We start from the raw sequence: 19,966 nt of genomic DNA, 5'->3' as shown, positions 1-19,966 counted from the left end.
ATGGGGGAATTTGTAGCAACTAGAGGGAGTTAATATTCTACATGAAAAGATTTACGCATGGTAAATGTTGTAAAAGCTGATTGCAGTATATATACACACAATAGCATATGTTTAACTGTTAAGTAAATAAACAAATAAATGAACAGATTCGTTAATTCTCACCAGTTTACTGCCGTCACTTATAGACTATATAGGAAATAAAAATTGCTGAAATGAATATTTTAGTATCAATATTTTTTGGCATTGTGTACATTTTGGATTTGCAACTTATTGATATTGTATATTGCACTCTATATGTTTACACTCTTTTCTACTTTGTACTGCAAGTGCTAATTACTTTACATTATCAATGTATATTTTAATAGTTGTTTTTTTTTATTGTTTCTGCAAATCTGAAACATATAACAGTTTTTTGTCCAATTTTAACAGGCAGAAAAAATTACATCTGAGCATGTTGTCAATTGAAGGTTAAACAACGATTTTTATCTTTTGTAGGCCTATGCCTACTCAATAAAAATGAACTCCTCACATGATCTGTACTTGTATGACAATGTTAATGCCATGTTAATGTAGAACAGTGTGAGAGCTCCTATTTTAATTGTTGCTCTTTGGTAGGCGTCATCCTCTCTTCAGTGTGGGACGTCCTAAAGCCTAGCCCATGGAAATTACCCACAGTAACCTTTGCTTAGGCGTCAGCTGACTACCCTTTTTCAGGGATGAAATTTCTTACATTGGCTGGGAAGATGCTTAACAAGGGTCAAGGCCATCTCCATGGTGATTCCTTCAAGGAAAAGGGAGTCTAAGAATGACAAAGCTACAATATAAAAGGTCTTCACCCTCAGGTTAGATGAAAAACTATGCAGCTAAGGAAGGTTTCTCACCTATAATACCAATTGTATGAAATATTTTAGTGGATCATGTGACTGTTTTATTTGTCCATTAACATAAAACAAAGACAACATGTCACTGATGAGTCTGTGGCTCTGGTTTTTAACTGTAATCTGTGACATCAGGTCTTTATCTGAACTCCAGGTAATGTAAACATTACATAATTTTCCATCTGACTGCACCTGAAGAGAGCCCACAAAGACACTAGAATTAATACCAATGGATCTTGCCCTTTGTTTGTTTGTTTGTGTATGTTTTAACTGTTTTTCTTTTGTTTGCACTGATAAGGAGCAGCACTCCTAATTTCGTTTTTTTATATTTTTGTACAATGAAATTAAAGGTTTTTTTTCTAATCATAGAGAATCTCCATGTACAGGGTCCAGAATTCTGTGCTAGGTTCCTCCACATAGGCCTACAGTACACTACTGTTTGTATATCACAGTGACAAGTTCACATGCCACGACATCAGACTCATGCAATTACATTTTTCACATGCTCTCATGCCATACATCAATTTTCTCACGCAGTGAAAAACAAATGTGTAAGCAATAAGGTCGACTCACAGAGCAACTCTGCCCAGCTGGTGCGAATACCTTCATAGTATCAAGGAGTTTATCGAAGGTGCTGAAGTAAACATGTGTGTGGATTTGCAGCGAGATTTCTGCCTGATCATGAGTATTTTCAGTTACTTTTGTTTTCCACCTCCTTGTCAGACGGTCCGAAGGGATTATTACCAGTGGAGCAAAAGCGTAATGCACATCAGAGTAGAGGACAGGTAGACTTAAAATTTTTTAATGAATTCTGATTAAATTATGACATTAGTCTTTTAATATTTTCTTGACATGTCAGAGAACACAGAAATGTGGGATACATTCAGAATGTGCAGAAAGTAACAGGAAACAGGAGTAGATAACCTGCTGAAACACAGGAGCCAGTCCAGGAGTTAATTACTGAATTAAAATTAATTCATTTATCATTGAGGTGAAAAAGTGCCACATGCACATTTAAAGAGGTTACTTCCCCAAACAAAAGAGTCAAAAGAGGAGCGAAGACTAAATCATGCATGTGTGCCGACTCAACAGGGATGATATTGCATGAGAAAAGTTGATCTACAGGAGAAAACATTACTGAAAGGAATACAGAATAATGCCTGAGAGCCTTAACACAATATATTGTATTATAGTTTTAGATTTTGAATTGTCACATGCCACCTGAATTTTGTGTTTCCCTTTACATAAAGACAGATATTTCCACCATAAATTGGTGCAGAAAGAAATCACCAGAATGCATATATAACGCATAGTGAGTGAACAGAAAAATCTAAAATCGAATCAATATTTGGTGTGACCACCCTTTACCTTCAAAACAGCACCAATTCATCAGGTATACTTGCACATTGTTTTTGAAGGATCTCCCCACAGTTCTTCTGTGGATTTAGGCAGCCTCTGTTGTTTCTCTCTCATCTAATCCCAGACAGAATCTGTGGGTTTGAGATCAGGGCTCTGTGGGGGCCATACCATCACTTCCAGGACTCCTTAGTATGAAGATATGACCTGCACTCTATGATTGGGGTCATTGTCCTGCTGCAGAATAAATTTGGGGCCAATCAGATGCCTCCCTGATGGTGTTGCACTATCGAGTATCTGCCTGTACTTCTCAACATTGAGAAGGCCATTAATTCTGACCAAATCCCTAAACTCCGTTTGCAGAAATTCAAACTTGCAAGCAACCTCCACTATGCTTCACTGTGTGTTGCCTGCAGACATTCATTCTTGTACCACTCTCCAGTGATTGGGCGAAAAAACTGCCTTCTGCAACAACCAGATATTCAAATTTTGAAGGAGTACAGAGCACCAGCTGCCATTTTTCTGCCCCCCAGTTTCTGTGTTTCTATGCCTAGCTGAGTCGCGTGGCCTTGTTTTCATGTCGGAGGTCTGGCTTTTTGGCCACGCGTCTTTCTTGAAGGCCACGTCAGATCAGACTTGTCCAGACAGTAGATGAGTGTACCAGGGTCCCACTGTTTTCTGAGATGATGACACTGCTGGACATCTTCAAATTGAGAAAGGAAGTCAAACATGATGAGTCTTTGATCTGCCACAGTTTCTTTGGGTGACTACTGCATCTACGGTCCTCAACGTTGCCCATTTCTTTGTACTTATTCAAAAGAGCTCGGACAGCACATCTGGAGACCTCTGTCTGCCTTGAAATGTCTGCCTGGGAGAGACATTGCTGATGCAGTATAACTACCTTGTGCCTTGTTGCTGTGCTCAGTCTTGCCATGATGTTTGACATTTGACAGTAAACTGTCTTCAGCAACCTCACCTTATTAGCTGAGTTTGGCTGTTCCTCACCCAGTTGTATCCCTCCTACACAGCTGTTTCTGTTTCAGTTAATGACTGTATTGACTTAGTGATCCACAGCACCTGTATAATTGTTTAATCATACACCCGACGATATGCCTACAAAATCTCTGAATTCGTGCATGTGTACCTAGAATAATTGATGTTGTTATGAAGGCAAAGGGTGGTCACACCAAATATTGATTAGATTTAGATTTTTTTCTTTTGTTCAATCGTTGTACGTTGTATTTTTTAATTGATAAACATAATTTAACATGTCTATTTTTGAAAGCATTCTTACTTTACTTAACAGCTGCCTAAACATTTGCACAGTACTGTATATAATGAATGTACTGCATTATGGCCTGAGTTCCCTTTTACTTCATGGGGTCGTACTGTGCTAGAGGGCTGCCAGTCTAGAAGACCTCTGGTGTGAGAGAATGCAATAACAATAGGAGAGTTTCCTGGCGTCATGGCCAGGATTTTGCGGTGTACCTCCAGGTTGTACTTCCTGTTCTCTTCCTGTTATGTAAATATGGTCTGGTGAAACGTGCCTGTCAGCACGGCCCCTGCCACGTTCATGTGTGTTTCAGATAAGGTTTGTTTGTGCAGACCCTTAAACAGTAACATCAACTCTGCAGTTCCATAAACCTACTCCTACTTTCAACCTCCTAGATGGCACTGTTGGGCCACACAAAGGTTGAGTTCTGTTACCAGACCTGTGATCAGAGGTTATGCTGGTGCCGTGGGTTACACTTCGGTGTTTAGTGTCATTGGTGTGCAGCTCAGTGTCCCTAGGGTGTGACATCCATGATTAAGACATTGAGGATAACATCTGATGATTTCATTCGCTAATCAATTTTCAAGCCATTCCCTTTTGTTTCCTCTCAAGGTTGTAACCTTGAGTGTGGAATAATGAAACATTAGTCCAGCCAGCTTTTGCCAATGTGCACAAAGGCAGTTAAGCTCCCATCCGTTCCAACACTGATAAAGGTGATAAGGATCCAGCTTTAATAGGATCAGAGGCAGGGTTAAAAGGAAGGAGGATCTGCTTTCATTGATACAGAAAAGGAGCAAGGAGCTTTAAGAATCACTGGAACTCATTCTGAAGAGAGGGAAAATAATACTGACTAATAATATGCAATTTATATTGTCATAATGTGATCTCTTAAACCTGCTAATTATTATGTTTTTGTTCTCAGCAGAGCCATATGCAATAATAATCCAACATCTGCCATGTAAAAATCACGAGCAAGTGGCCTCAACCGGTACAGTCTCAATAAAACATTTCACAAATAAACAAAAGGCTTTGTGACAAGGAACTGGTGTAATCTCTCAGAACATCTTAACAACACAATTCCGCATGTTTTACAACAGCTACCACATGACCAAGGTTAGATTAACAAGTGGGGAAAGAGCAGAGAAGAACCTGCAATATTTTTTAACTTGATAAATACATATATCCATGTACATCTATCTGTACCTGTGTAGTGATTCGAATCAAGGTGTAGCGCGTAGAGTACTGGGGTTATACAGGACTACCCGTTGCTGTGAGTATGGAAAGTCTGGTCCTTTGCTATCACCACACTGGACCCATGAAAGCTAACGCTAACTGTAATGCAGGACGAACAGAGAACTGAGTGTGTGGGAGCTGCCAGTGACTCAGAAATTGTTGTATCAAAATGTAGTATCCTGTGAGAGTATGTGGTAATGTTAGCAAACAGGCTAAAAGTTCCACTTTCTGAGTGGAAGCTAATTAGCCTGTCTTGATAAAGTTGGTGTGATGGACCTGTTAGCAAACAATTGCCTATATCCAGCAGACACAAAAGAACATTTGCATTCATTTGGAGTCATGTTTTTGGCCCCCTAATCTATCCAATATTCACTCTCTTTTTAGCCCAGCAAGTCTAGCAACTCCAGGTGGGAATCTTAAATTAGTGATGTGCAATACCACTTAATTCCTATACGATCTAATACCAGGTAATACCCAGGCAGGTATTGCCGATACCAATACCAATACTTTTTACTTATTTTATTTCTAGTTTAATGTGACCTCCCCCTTCCCGTTTCTGTATTTATGAGAGAAATAAGGAGTAGGTTGTGGTCTTTCCAATTCAAAATAATAGCTGCATAATGACAAGACATCAAACTACTGTCATATTCTTTAATTATAATAAAAAATATCCTGCACAGAACTGCCGCTTCATAACATCATCCTATTATTGTGACAGACTTAATCTCAGATGTTTAGCGAAGTTTGCGGTGTTGCCAAAGTATTTCACTGTCTTTGCACACACATCACACAGAGCAACATTATTACCTTCACAGCTAAAATACAGCCAGACCTGACTGTTTTCACAATCAGCCATAGACGCGGGAAATGTAAAGGGCTGCAGCGGCTCACTTCAAAGAAGCTTGGTCACAGAGCCATAGCGCAAGCCTGACTTTGACAGGCGGAAGGAAAAGTAGTTCCTATCAACCAAGTATAATTAGACCATCCTGGTGGCAGTAAGATACTTATGATAAAACACACACTCACTCCAATATGAGTTTAGATATCGATCCTTTTACATGAGTATCGATCCCAGAGCAGGAAACGTTGGTATCAGAAATATCGATACTAAAGGATTGATCTACACATCACTATCTTAAATGCTGTTTCCACAAATATGTCCCAAAACAGTTAATTTTATGAAATATAAATATGCACAATAGTTGCAGCGTCATTATAATTTACATTTCCTTTCCCAAAAATTGAGGAGTTCCACTTTAATGTTCTTTTATGTAAGCCTAATGGCAAATTTTTTGCCCAGGGCCCCTCAGCATTGTAATCAGGCCCTGCGCATGACCTGGAGGACTGACTATCTGCATTCACACAGATATACTGTAAATGCAAAAACTGTCTGATTCTTCAATTGGTCTTATGATCTATAATTAACTGTTTTCCTGGCTCCCTATTGCATCATAAACTAAATAGAAACTATCTATGAATTTGGCTATCTAGCTATATATGATTCAGCAGCCCAATATCCCTATTGAGAAAAACATAATAATTACTCTGTTTCCAAGGTTATATGTCACCGCTGATGCTCTTACAGTATCATTCAAATGAATAATTTTCTATTCACTGAAGATGTATTCCCGCGCTCTGCTGCAATTTCCCTGCTTTGATGTCATCTAATGAAATCATCAGGAGAATCAATCTCTCCTCCTTTTCCCCTGACAGCCTATTAAGACCCAATGCTGCCAGAGAGGAAGTCTAGGCAAGCAGCCATTTTTCATACTTCAATGGCGTCTAAATGTGGCACATAACAAATGATGAAATCACAATAGTACACAAGTAACAATATAAATGAGTATAAACAAGCATACTCATTGCTAGGAATTACGCTCATGCACAAACTGAGCAACAGCAAGTCTCATCCCGATCAATGATCCATGCCAGTGCTGACTGATTACTCCTGCAATCAATGTTTCCAACAATCGTGCAAGAACAAGATTGGTAAGTTAAAGGGGGATTCATGGAAACAAGGACAGTGTGGGGAAAGATTGTATATTACTAGGTGAGACTTTCATCATCAACATATGAGCAATATATCCAACTCTACCACCGCATGTTTCCATTCGAATCATACTCTCTCTAGTTCCAGCTCCTCAGATGAAGACATTGGCTTACGCGTCAATCCTGTCATAGCAAATCCCAGCACAGCAGACGTGCACTCCCACCACGGTTGGACGGGTTGGACGGGCCCTGCCGCCGGCGTCTAGTGTGTAGGCTCCTTTCTGACTGACACAACCATTAGAGATTGTTACGCCTGTCTAAGTCTTCCCACCATAATAGATTATCCACAGAGGGAGGAGAGGAAGAATCCTGCTCTCCAGGAGTCAGGTAAGACAGACAGGACAGATAGATTGACAGGCAGACCGTTCTCGGGTGAGCAGTAGACTCTGTCCGACTTTAGACTGCTGGTATAATGATGAGTGAATTCCTGCCTAAATATGCACAGATGAGGAACTAATGATAAGAAAATGAGTGAGTGAGTGAGTGAGTGAGTGACAGAGGAAAGACAGGTTGTTCAGATGTGTCCTGCTAGTGGTGAATGACTCTGTGGCTTTGTACACTATATTCACACTATAAATTCATAATCTGCATTAGAGTAACAGTGCATAATGGGCTCTGTACATAGTAATAATATGCAAGACATGTTTTAAGTAGAATCTTACACTGCAGGGGCATAATATAAGGCATGTTTTAAAATCCTGAATGTTCAGCATATGAACTTTATACAGCTGGTGTTGGCCAGGTAGAGTGCAGTGGGTTTATCAGAGTTTTGCTGCAGCTGGGTTCATTAGAGCGATATTCATGAATGCCCGAGTCGGATTCTCATATGTATTTAAGAACTCTCTCCACAAAAATATTTATCATTGTATATAAATGTAAAACAAATCCACGAATAACAAAAACAAGGCTTATAAATAAATTTCTTTTTATTTTAAATAAATGTAGTAAGAATCCACAAATATATTATAAAGTATTTGCAATTTTCTTTAAAAAACGTACTTGGATGTTGTTAACTGTTGAACCTGCATTTACAAACTGCTTGTCATTTTACTAACTGCACTGCATTTGTGTGTGGGTGTTATGAGATAATTCTGGGTTTGTCAAGCGACCCCTCTCACATTACACGTAGTAATTCCATCCATTCTTGCTATAATAAAGTTGATTTGTGCAGCTTAAGGTCAAGCTTGTTACTTGTAAACGTGAATCACGTAGGGCGAGCTCAAAGTTTCAAGCACTTTGCCTTTGTGGCCACACCCCAATGAATGATGTCAGACAGAAACGTTACTCCTGACAGCTTATGCAAAACACCTGCTGTGACTTCACTATTTGGGAGGGGTGGTGAGCTGTGCATTGAGTTTAACATTTCAGCCTATAGGGAGTAAGAAATGTTTGCCCTTGGGATTCAGTTTTTTTATTCCAAAAAATTACTGTGTGAGTGTCACTGGCAGAGAGGAAACAGGGACATTGTTTTCAATGGGTGTGGGTGTGTTTCTTCAACAAAGCAAAAAGGCTGCCTCTGTTACAGCAGCAGCCTTCAATACTGGAAGACATGAGCAAATCTTTTGGAGTGAGATAAGATCTGTCTCTGGTCACCATCTTCGGCAGGTCAACAGCAGCAGTGGGGACATTTAATTTATCACCACACTTATTGCTTTGCTGCCACTGAGATGAGGAAGGAGGGAGAAATATCACAAAAGGCGTCACACAACAAACTAAACGATCCTCCTTCAAGTCCAAAGAGCAGCAAGATGCACAGCAACGGCTCAATATTGTTTATTATTTCTGGGTTTGTTTTCTCGTGCAGCAGAGATAAGCCATCCATCATGGCTTCTGTTCTGTCTGCGACCTGAGGATTCCATTATGGCCCAACAGAATATGTTCACTGTTTATATCAAGCAACACACAAAAGCAGTGGCAAGGAACCAATTTCCTCTTACCTTCATGAATAAGAATCTAATTCATCTTCCTCTGCACACATTCATAAAGGTTGACAAGAGCTGAGTGGAGACCTATTATCAAGCTGTCCTTAACACCTCAACTCCTAGCACAAATGCAGGCTGAAGGGAGCACATATTTTCTGTTGTCTAGAGATAGGAACCGAGCTGGATTAAAACACTTGAAATGATTGTGTGGACTTTGTCTATTGCAAGGACTTTATTCATGTTCATAAATGTGCCTCTAAACCTCATACAACAGTCACTCTTTCCCCCCATGAGTCGGTTACACTAAGCCAGTACATGTCAGATAGATTTTTTTCCTCATACCAGGCCCTCACAATAAACCCCCTGCTGTCCTCACCTCACACAAGCAGCAGTGACTTTCCATCCATTCATTATATATACACACAGGTAGGATACACACGCTTGATATTATTATAATGATGTGTCATGAGTGTACAGATAATAGAACAATGCTAAAAAGATATGCCCAGGCAGAATAGGAAGAGAGTGGGAAAAGCTCTGGGTAGGATTTGAAAAATAGATTTGCCTCTCAACATGATAAAGGTCAATGTTAAATTACATCAGAGCCCCTCTCTGACCACAACGTTGTGGTTTTGTGTGTTCAGCCGGTTTCCTCAGGTGCAGAAGGGAGACAGGGACAAACCACCACCCCCGCTTCTAGGGAATCGGATTACTTTTAAGCATGTCATCTCCTCGCCACATGAGTATAGGTCAATGTTAAATCACATGAGAGCAACTTTGCTGTAACTGTGTGAGGGTTGAGTGTTTTAGTCTGGTTCCTCAGTTGGCAGTTCAGCGGTGAGAGCTGTGCTGGCTCTGATCTCAAACAGTGGGAGTTATAATCGGTAACATTGAAATCATATCAAACCTAATTTTGACACAGTTCATGGCTTGCATTCATTCTCTTAGATATTAAATTACTTAACTCTCTTCTTGTTGACTTGCACTCCACTGAGATTCTGGCAAACAAGGTGGTTAAGAAAGTGCTATTGGATTCTTTCTGGTTTCGAGTTCTTCAGTATGTTATTTCACATAAATCACGTGCATACAAGTCTCTGAGCCCTATTCAGGTAGGAGTGAAAGATGCCACTGTGCAGAGATTTGAGCATCTGCTGGGCTGTGAAATGCCGCATTGATTATATTCTGAAAAATAAAACTGTCAGACTGCATAAGTCATAATTAATTGTTATTAATGGAACCGGTTTTGGTCTAATCATTGCATAAATCGCAGAGCCCATTTCTGGTACAAAATGTCACTACGCACACTTTGTAATGGATGGCTTCTCTAAATACATTTTTGGGCATTTAATCATCTATGTAAATTAGATGAATTACTCAGGAAGTGATTAAAATATGGGAAATCTACTACAAGCAAACTATAACAATTACACAACTAATGGACTTCCCGTTATGTTGTAAAAGTTTAAATTAGGCAGCTCTGAACTGAGAAAAGGTTGACAGGGAGAAAACAGTCTAATTTTCAAATTTGGAAATACCATATTACAGTGTTTACTCAATAAGAAACAAGAGACAGATAACAGTTACACGCTATACGAAATTTATTCCATTGGTAGTAATGTACAAGAATTATAAAGCTAGTTTGCTTTACATCTTACAGATTAGTTTTTACTGCTGTACATACCTGTCATCAAATATGGGCTGTAACTGTGGTCACAAATACACCAGGGTCTTAAATATAACAGTTGACAAAAAAAAAAAAAAAAGAGTAAAAGGGTAAATAAGAACAGCTCCGGCTGATTTTACAAAAAAAAGAAATGAAAAGAGGACAAAATATCAAGGGCCATAATATCACCAGACATTGCTGTCCACATCTTAAATGACATTTGCTGCACAATACAGAGGTTTTCAGACGCAGAGGCTGTTCTTACACATACAGAGTTCTGCTCCACCTGCCTTATGTTTGATGTGTTCACTCATGTCATATTTAGCATAACACTGAATGCTCAACTTGTTTTGAACCAAGCATAGTAAACAAAAAATGTGAAAAAAAAAGAGCCACAATCTTTCATCTTCTCTCGCACTGAAAGAAAACTAAAATCTGACAGATCATTCCTGATAGAGACTTGAGTATATTAAAAACACCTCTCCGCCACAGAGAGGCTGCAGACTACCTCCTCATCCGCTAACATGCTAGCAGCTGCCCAGCAGGGAGGTGTTCGGCCGCTCTCACTCCTTCCTGCGCTTCTTGTCGTGGTAGTCGTCCTTTGAGCGGCCACTGGTGGACGGCCTCTTGGAGCCTCCATGCTGCTTGGCGTCCTCCAAGAACTTGTCCAGACCGAAGGGATCCTCCTCAAACTGGACTGGTCCATCCCGCCTCTGCCCGTGGTCAGCACCTGAGAAATCTTTGTCTGGAACAAACCTGATGGTAGACAGGAGAAGAAAAGATCATTAAGTGGGCAGCAAATTCCTTAGTGTCTTTCACTGATTTTGGGTCGCTGACGATCTTAGTTTTTTTGTTATGTTGTGCTTGTTTTTGTTGTTTTTTCAGGCATCCTCAATGCAGGGAAGAGGACAAAGTGTTGAGACTACTAGCTAACTGCTAATAGTTTGCTTCTTGTTCAACACATTTATTATGAGAAGAAATAGAGGACTGGATCCAAAGTATCAGGGTTTTCCATGGAACATTTGTTTTTATGTCTCAGGGATTTAGCTTAAGTCAAAGATTTCCTTTTCTATGTTTTGCACAACTGGATAACACCCTGCAGCAAGCCAGACATTCCTAGGGGACAATGACAAGCTGGTGACTAAACATATGGGACAGGCTATGCTCGGCTAGTAGAGTTTGGCACTGCTGCCCCGAGGACAAGGGCTCCTGCTGGGACATCATGTGCACGCTGCCCTCGTGCCTCAAAATAAAACCAGACTGACCTCAAATGATTCATATTATATATATATATATATATATATATATATATATATATACATATATATATATATACACACACACACACACACATATATACACACACCTCATGTTTGCAGCCTAATAAATATAGAAAAAAAACAAAAAAAACAAACAAAGAAAGGTTTTCAAACCAGCAATGGCAAACATGAAGTTTGTGATCAGCACTTCATTGTGAAATAAAAATAGGGAATTTATCTTGAACTCTTTTGCTTAAATTGGTGAATATCCTGTGACAATACAACATTTAAAAACAGCCAGTTAAGTTAATAAGTTATAGGAGCTGAAACTGCAATTATGCTGCAGGTTGATAACTTGAATAAGCATAAACTTTGTGTATTTTTTATGTGTTCGTAAAACTTAAAAGACAGATGCCTCCAACACGACAGTGTCCACCATGCAAAAATTAAAAATTAATCCAGCCGTATTCATGTCTTATATGTGTAAACCGTCTTGCTTTTTCAGAAACCACTTACTAGTTGCTTCTCTTCTGGTGTTTCATTTGTTAGGGGTCATGTATGCAATTCTTTTCATGGAAAATGTAAAACAGGGATGTAATAATGAAAATATTAAAATACCCAAATTATTCAAATAAATGTGTTAAGATTTAACAAAAACAAATTAATCCCTAGTACCTGTTGCTGTGGATGAGTGAGTCAAAGTCATCCGTGTAGGCGTCCTTGTCTATATTCTTGCTGGGCCGGTAGATGTTTGACGCCATGTCTCTGCCGCCTCGGAACGGCTGGTCGTACACGTTGTATGTCTCATCCTCACCACCAGCAAAACCACTATCCATACCCTGGACAGAGAGAAAGGAAGAGTCTCTTTTAGAAAAATACAAGGAAAACACAACAACAAGGAAATAGCTAAATCTTCTGAAGGGAGTTTTCACATGCAAATAATGCAACTGACTTTTGCTAACCTTTTGTACCCAAGAAAGAAATTTATGAGGCGTTTCTTCATTGTATATGGGGATTAAATGTGATATTATGAAAAGAGTCATCTATCAAATCATCTGCAAATGACGATTCCATTGGAGCTCTATGACGTCAGCGACCCTGTTTTTGTTCTGTCCTCCGCTTAGCTTCACACCCCACTGCAAATGTTTCAGAAGTATAGTGTTTTGCCTGACCAATTTTATTGACTTGCTCAGATTTTTGTTGTTTGGTTTGGCTGTTATGCTCCTACCATAATATTTGTTATTTGTAGTCTCAGTTTTTGTCTATTTTAATTGTGTTTATCGTTGATATTCAGTCAGAGTCTGTACAGTGTATTATTTAGAAAATTCTCTATGCCGTTTCTGTGTCTGACCTCCTGTCTGGCTCGCTCTGCTCTGTGCAAGCTTGACGCGGCTTCAGTCAAAAATAGACTTGCCGTGTATTTTAAGCGGAGTAGAGTAAAGAACCACTTCTGGGACGCTTCTGTAAAACGCTGTGGTGCGTTTGGTGGAATCACAAGCATTGTCTAGAATCATCATGAAACTCCATGCGGTGCCCGGTATAATCAAGCTGTGAGGGTTTCAATCCATGCCCTATCCAGCAAAAGGCAAACAACTGGAGACTGTACCAATTCAGTTCAACACTAGAGGTGAAACCAAACCCTTTTTTTAAATAAATGCAGACTTTATCCAATGTTTGAAGACCTGAACCTTGACATGCTGAAGGTGTTTTGATCATTTTTCCTCATGTTGCAGAGCTGGGTATACAGTCTTGTATATTTTGATATTTTTGTCCAGTTGACACAAATAATTAAGTAGGTATGATACACTCTAACCTTGCTCTGATTGAAGAGTCTCTGGTCGTACTGGGCCTCACTAGAGGAACGAGGGTTGGGTACGCCCAGAGCGATGATCTCACTGACGTCCCTGTCCTGGTCTCTCTGCAGCTTCGACCTGGGACAGAGAACAAAATGAATGACACACACGCACACACACACAAAAAGAGAAAATAACTGCTAGAAACTTGCTAGAAAGTAATATTACATTTCAACAATGAAATTCAATATTTTTAGTGCTGTATCATCAAAACGCAGAAGTTGTAAGGGAATCGTAACTTCACTGCTCATGTTACACAATAATGGCTGAAATTTGTATGCCAACACATAAGAGAATGCAACTTCTAAAATCATATTTACAAAGAGTACTAGGATTTTGTCATTAAAGCTTTAATCTATGATGAAATATGTGTATGTAAAGTTTTTTATTAACTTCTTGGTGACTTTAAGATCTTGACTGTCCTTCAGCAAACAGCCATCTCAAAGTTAAGCAAAAGGTAATTTTAAAATAACAAGGTTTCTGCTTTCTGACAGCTGGAATCGTGATTGTAATGAGGTATCCTCTGAATTTCATTTCCTGCACTCCTCCGGGGACCCACAACTCCATCAACCGACACCCTGACAGTGTAACACACAAATACACGCTGATCACGCATCCCTCATGCACAAACAGTCTGTGGGATCATTGCAGACTACTGGCTGAGTACTCTGCTGGATCCTGCTGCGTTTGTTCAGTATTACTGCTGGCCCCATGAATGATTCAGCAGCGAGCAGTGCATCTGTGTGTGTGTGTACGGAGATGCAGAGTGTGCAAGTTCACATGCGGTGTGTTTAAAGTGCGTGTCCAGCACCTCTTATCTGGAGCAGCCCTGGAAATGTTCCTGTCGTGCTGTCTCTCTTTCCTTCTGTCATGGCGGATCTCGTCACGCTCCCTGGCCTCGCCGTCCTCGCCACCTGCCGTGGGTGGGGAGATGGAAGAATGGAAAGAGGGAGCAAAGACACAAACATAAAAATTTGATTTTGCACTCTGATTCAATGCATCTAAATGGTAATTCAAAAAGTATGTACAAAAACAGGACATGCAACATCAATTTTCCTTCTCAAATGTGAATTATCAGTAGGGAAACATAAACATCATTTCACAGCTTACTGGTCCTGTCAACACTGGCAGAGTGAAAAACGCTGTCATCACTTATGCCACTCGTGTTCCAGATTTGGAACTGGCAACAGCACTGACAGCAGTGTGCCCCCCCACACACACACACGCCCCCACACTACCATCCTATCATCATGTGTGGGGTTTTTTTGCCCTCATCTTTAGGACTCACCTTTGTCCCCATGACTTTTGATCCCTGCCCTGCGGTCTCTAGCCATTTGGGCCAGTTCCCTAAGTTTCTCCTCTTTCTTTTCCTTCTCCTTCTGGGCCATCTTCTTCTCTACCTGGGCCCTCATCTCCACTGCCTCTCTGGCCTAAGAAAACAATCAGCATTTCAATATGTCATTTAAATAGCAGTAAAAAGGGTATGTATTTTAGACAATTCAACATTTTTGAACCACATATCGATCAGGGACAATGGTGGAATACCTTTCTATCAGCAATGTAGAGCGCCTCGGCCAGCTTGGCAAAGTTTTCATTGATGTGGACTGTTTGCAGCCCCCTACCATCAGCTGCCAGACGTTTGTCAAGAGGAATGGTATAGCCCTGAAAGATATTAAGCACAACGCAAGAAAGAAATGAGCAGAGTAGGGAAAATAAACTGGAATTACAATGATAAGATCTGGAGTCCTAAAAATCTAAGATTTGTGCAATGTATCAAAAACTAAACAAGCCTGGGGAAAAAACATGTCTGCATGACATACTCGCAATGTGTCTGACATTTAGAAATACAAAAAAGCCAAGTGGTTCAATTAATTCTGGTGTCAACTTACCTTTGCGTTTTTCCAGTTGGAGATGCATGGAGGAATCTTCCACTCTTGTTGCTCCTTGACTGTCATCTACAACAGAAGGGAGAAACTGTCAAAACATAATATTTTTTGGACAACGCAAGAAACTTCATTTAGATTTTTCAATAGAGCATCAAAGCACTGAAAAGCACAATGTTTCCAACGTTTCAGCTAACTGTACCTTTCTGCTTGGGGAATGCATGACAGGGGCAGGGGGAGACGGAGGTCCTCGAGGAATCTTCTTGTTGATCCTAAAACACAATTATACCCATGAAATTTCTTCAGTATTTTCATCAGGCTGAGAGGGGGGTTAGGGAAAATACAGGTATTGAAAAGCCAGTAGTCAAACACTAGCTGGTTTCAACAGTCAGAAGAATAGCTGCAACAAATTATGAATTTGTAACTGTCAAGTTTCATCTGACATTTTGGTAAAAAAGAAAAAAGAAAAAAAAAAGACTTCTTTATAAACGCTTATGATCTTTATATTATGAATATCATGAGTGCTCTGATCTGTGGAGTCAGTAAGTTCTTGTAAACGTTCTTGTAAGACTCATCCTTGCCAGATTCCCAGAGAACACCAATATCTGCTAGCCTGATGCCTGAGCTACTGTCTCTACATTATCAATCTAACTGTTGTCTCCCAAACAAGAATGGTTAAATGTGAGGAAAATCTAGAGCTGAAACGTCAATGGGGTCAGCTAATGACTCCAAGCTTGACCTGTCTTACCTTTCCCTGTTACATCAACAAAGCAATCGTATCTATATATCAATTATATTGCTAAAATACTGCGCCCTTATGAGCCAGAGCACAGCCTCAGATCCTCAGGCAGGGCTCTGCTGCTGGCTGTTCAAATACACCTTGATATCATGAATAAATGTAATACCAACTTTATGAATTAAAATGGCCCATAACAACTGTGTCCCATAACAGCCCAAATCAGTTCATTTGATTAATTCTACTAATTATCATAAATGCCCTGTTTAATCTAAATCTATCAAACCAGTCTTTACACAAGGTTCAGGTTACTGTGCTGGACACATTTTACTTACTTGAAACGTGGAGGTTCCATCGGATCTTTCTGCATTTCCACCATGCGGATCACCCTCTGTTTGGCCCCTGAGTTAAAAGCCACTCCCTGCTGGGACGGTGTGTATCTTGGGTAGAGACAAAGAGGAAGAAACACGTCACCATGCACACAGCTTTTGCCTTCACCCAAATACAGACGATAAAGACAATAATTTAAATTGATAAACAGTTTGTATTTAAGTGTTTGATCAATGAAGCATTATATGGACTCACTGTGTTCTAAAATGGTGTTGAAATTATTAAAGTTCTTATACATACCTGATGTACTGGGCAGGAGCTTGTTTGTCTGCAGCTCTTACAGGCATAGCAGCAGCGATCTTTTGAGACACCTGCTTGTCCAGAGCAGCACGGGTCTTCTCTGTCAGCTAGAAAGGACAGACAACAATGACTGCATTTAGACGTAGACCGATTTACCGAATTCTAACTCAAAATAAACTGAATCAGTATATGTCTGATGGTGATTATGGTGAGAAAACGTTTTAACATTTTCACTTCACTTAATTCTATGGATTAAAAGTTACAAAATCAGATAGTAACATCAGCTTTATTTTCACAGTGCATGAAATGAACAATGAATTGAATAAATGGTGTTAAATGATTTAGTAATCTACAGTCCCATGAATAACTTGATTGCATTTATTCATAGCATTCATTCATCTTAGCTGATGCTTTTATCCAAAGTAACTTACAGGTGGCACGCCTCTGGAGCAACTAGGAGTTAATTGTCTTGCTCAGGGACACAATGGTGGATGTGTCACAGTGGGGAGTTGAACCCGGGTAAATCAGTTTTTCCATACATACACATTGTAGCATAGCTTACCTCTTTTACAGCCTCCTCGTCTGGCCTCTGTAGTTCTGGAGTGTCTTCATTCAAAACTTCCTTTGGAAGAAGGTCTGTGTACTTACTGAAGATCACCTGCAACAATGAAAGACAAGAAATGCTTGAAATAAACTAATGAAACAAACTAACTTTGTAATCAACAAGTTGTATACAATGGCAATGGGTTGTTTTGACAATGTGTACTATAGTAGAGTGTGTGTGTATATTGTAAAGGAAAGGGGACATATAAAACACCTACATCATCAATTTTGTCTTAAGATATTATCAGCGTAAGCGATTAATAATAAGACTGCTACTCACTGAAACCAGGCCTAGAATCAATCAATCATAGTATCTGCTATTATTAGAAAGAAATGCCCAGGGGTCTCTCATCTTAATGCAATTTATAATTTAAGTGTCCACTCACTGTCCTTTTGACCTAAATGTCTGTCTTCAGATAGAATTTGACCAGTCTTATGTTATTATGTACTATGTGTTATGTCTTACGTCTTACGTTATCTTGTACCAGTTATGTATGAATACATTTTAAGTGTGTGTTGAAAGCATCCTTGCTGCAGCAGTCATTTGACTGTATACCTTATCTTTGCCCTGTCCTTGTCTGGCAATGGCATCATATTTGATCTTTCCTTCGGCATCAACCTGCACTGCCAGGGCATTGGATGTCTTCTTCTTTCTACCCATCTCCAGAGGAAACTGGGCCACATGGATCTCAGGGAAAGCTCCTCCATCTCCAAAGTCCTACAGAAACATAGATTTTACAGCAACAAAATTGAAGATTCAAGGATTCCCTGTACACTGAAATTCTTACTTTGCTGGAAAAAAAAAACTTTGGAAAACTACCCTGTTCCAACAGTTTTATCATGTTTGAGATACATAAGATTATTTACCTCAAGTGAGCGAGGCACCCAGCCTTTTCTGTGTCCATAAGGAGGGGGCTCTCTGCGGGATGAAACAAGGGCGGTAGAGTAGGACTTCTGGGCCCGGAGCCTCTCCTCTGCTTCCAGCTGGTCCTGAGAGAGCTGGGTCGGCGCCGGTAAAAAGCTGAATACAAAACAACACTAGTCTCATTGTTTGTATAGTGAACTTAGCTCAACTGCTGTAACGTTAAACCCTTGCTAGCGATAGCCGACAGCGACACTGACTAACGTTACCTTTACCACGTTATTTGTAAGCATTAAACGGCTAACGTTAGCCAGCTAAGATTCAGTTAACATTCAGGCTACACACCGATACAATTTGTAATGACCAAACTGAATAACGTACGTGGCACACAACTAGTAAACAGTTGATAAACGTGTGTTGTGACCACGGCTGCGTGCTGCTAAGCTAGCTAGCTTATGTCCAGTGTTTGGCTTTACAACATAGAAATTCAGCTAGCTAGCGTTAGCTGCGTCCATTAGCTTCAATCGAAACAAGGTAACGATAGCTGGCAGACCAAAAACTCCAACGTAAAATATTAAAGGTAACCTACACACCGTACAACATAAAGTGAAAACGACTTATGATACAGTTTCGACGATTAAAAACACAAAAGGCCTGGTCGCGGTGCTCACCTCGTCAGAGACATTTTCCCCTTTCTTCCTTAGCAATGAACTGGGCATGCGCGGTGCTAGAAAAGAATAGATTTTACTTTACCGTTTTCGGTAACTTATTCAAAAATGTAAAACCAAAAATGTTTTTGTATTCTTTTTCTATTTTCTTTTCTTTTTTAAATGTTCATATTATATATGACATTTAAAAATGTAACTTAAAATGTATGACAATAAAGCTAATTTGAGTGAGAGAGAATAGAATGTAATAGACTGTATGTAGGCTATTAGTATATGGTGTTAGGGCCACCATCATACTGGTAAAATAATTTAATTTTCCACCAAATGAATATAAAACATCACTAACCTCTATACCAACTTGATTATAGCTTAACAAAAATTTTTTTCTTCAGTATAGGTCAAGATTCAAAGTGAGTTTCTTGTGGGTTCTCCCCATGTACTGGTACCGGAATGAAACGCAGCTATAATAGTCAGGAGAGGTTTTAGCCCGTCCTGACAAGATTAAAAGTAATTTAACAGAGCAGTTTGAATATCTCTGCATATATTTTCTCTCCAGCATCTCAGTAGCTGAGAGTCTGGTAATCTAGCGAACAGAGCAATAAGCAAAATAACTCATACAAATATTTGATTACACACAGTCTAATATAATTTCATAATCCATTCTTAATTAATTCGTAAGTAATTTCAAGTTGTTTTATCTTGAGTTACAAGCAGATGTCTTTCACAGACTGGATATCCACAGAATACGCAGGACCTGGGTTTTTTTTTTTTTTTTTTTACAGCATTTTCCCTTGTCATAGTAAGAAAACACAGGTGTCACTAATAATACTAACAATGGCTCTGTTCTATTAAAGTGCCCCATAATCTTATCATTTACAACTGTGCTTTTCCTACTGTGACATGTCAACATTTCTTCAGTGAAAAAGGCCCAAGCCATTTATAGTATCACCAATCTGTATTTGTATTTGTATTTTATTTGAAATACTTCATGACCTCACAACATTTTGCTACCATGTCAGTCCAACCTTTAGGCCTCGCCTAAAGATGAACAGATTTCTGAGTGTCGTCATCATGACATGACTGAATGACTGAGAACTT

General features: G+C 39.6%; 1 protein-coding gene across 1 annotated transcript; it reads right to left on the bottom strand.

Moving 5' to 3' along the window:
- Positions 1-10,285: 10,285 nt before the first annotated feature.
- Positions 10,286-18,933, bottom strand: snw1 (SNW domain containing 1). Its single transcript, XM_038727002.1, has 14 exons — positions 18,872-18,933; positions 18,206-18,359; positions 17,895-18,056; positions 17,298-17,393; positions 16,736-16,842; positions 16,441-16,545; positions 15,572-15,641; positions 15,376-15,441; positions 15,032-15,148; positions 14,775-14,916; positions 14,298-14,400; positions 13,447-13,564; positions 12,309-12,472; positions 10,286-11,130 (listed from the first exon to the last, which is right to left on the bottom strand). The coding sequence occupies exons 1-14, from the start codon at positions 18,883-18,885 to the stop codon at positions 10,938-10,940; spliced, it is 1,611 nt and encodes a 536-aa protein (XP_038582930.1). The 5' UTR covers positions 18,886-18,933; the 3' UTR covers positions 10,286-10,937.
- Positions 18,934-19,966: the final 1,033 nt, after the last annotated feature.

This window comes from Micropterus salmoides, unplaced genomic scaffold, assembly GCF_014851395.1.
Source record: "Micropterus salmoides isolate LMB-PRFRI ecotype aquatic unplaced genomic scaffold, ASM1485139v1 Ms_hic_scaffold_18, whole genome shotgun sequence".
NCBI lineage: Eukaryota > Metazoa > Chordata > Actinopteri > Centrarchiformes > Centrarchidae > Micropterus > Micropterus salmoides.
The sequence above is the reverse complement of the archived record's forward strand: the minus strand, read 5'-3'. Positions and strand labels throughout refer to the sequence as shown.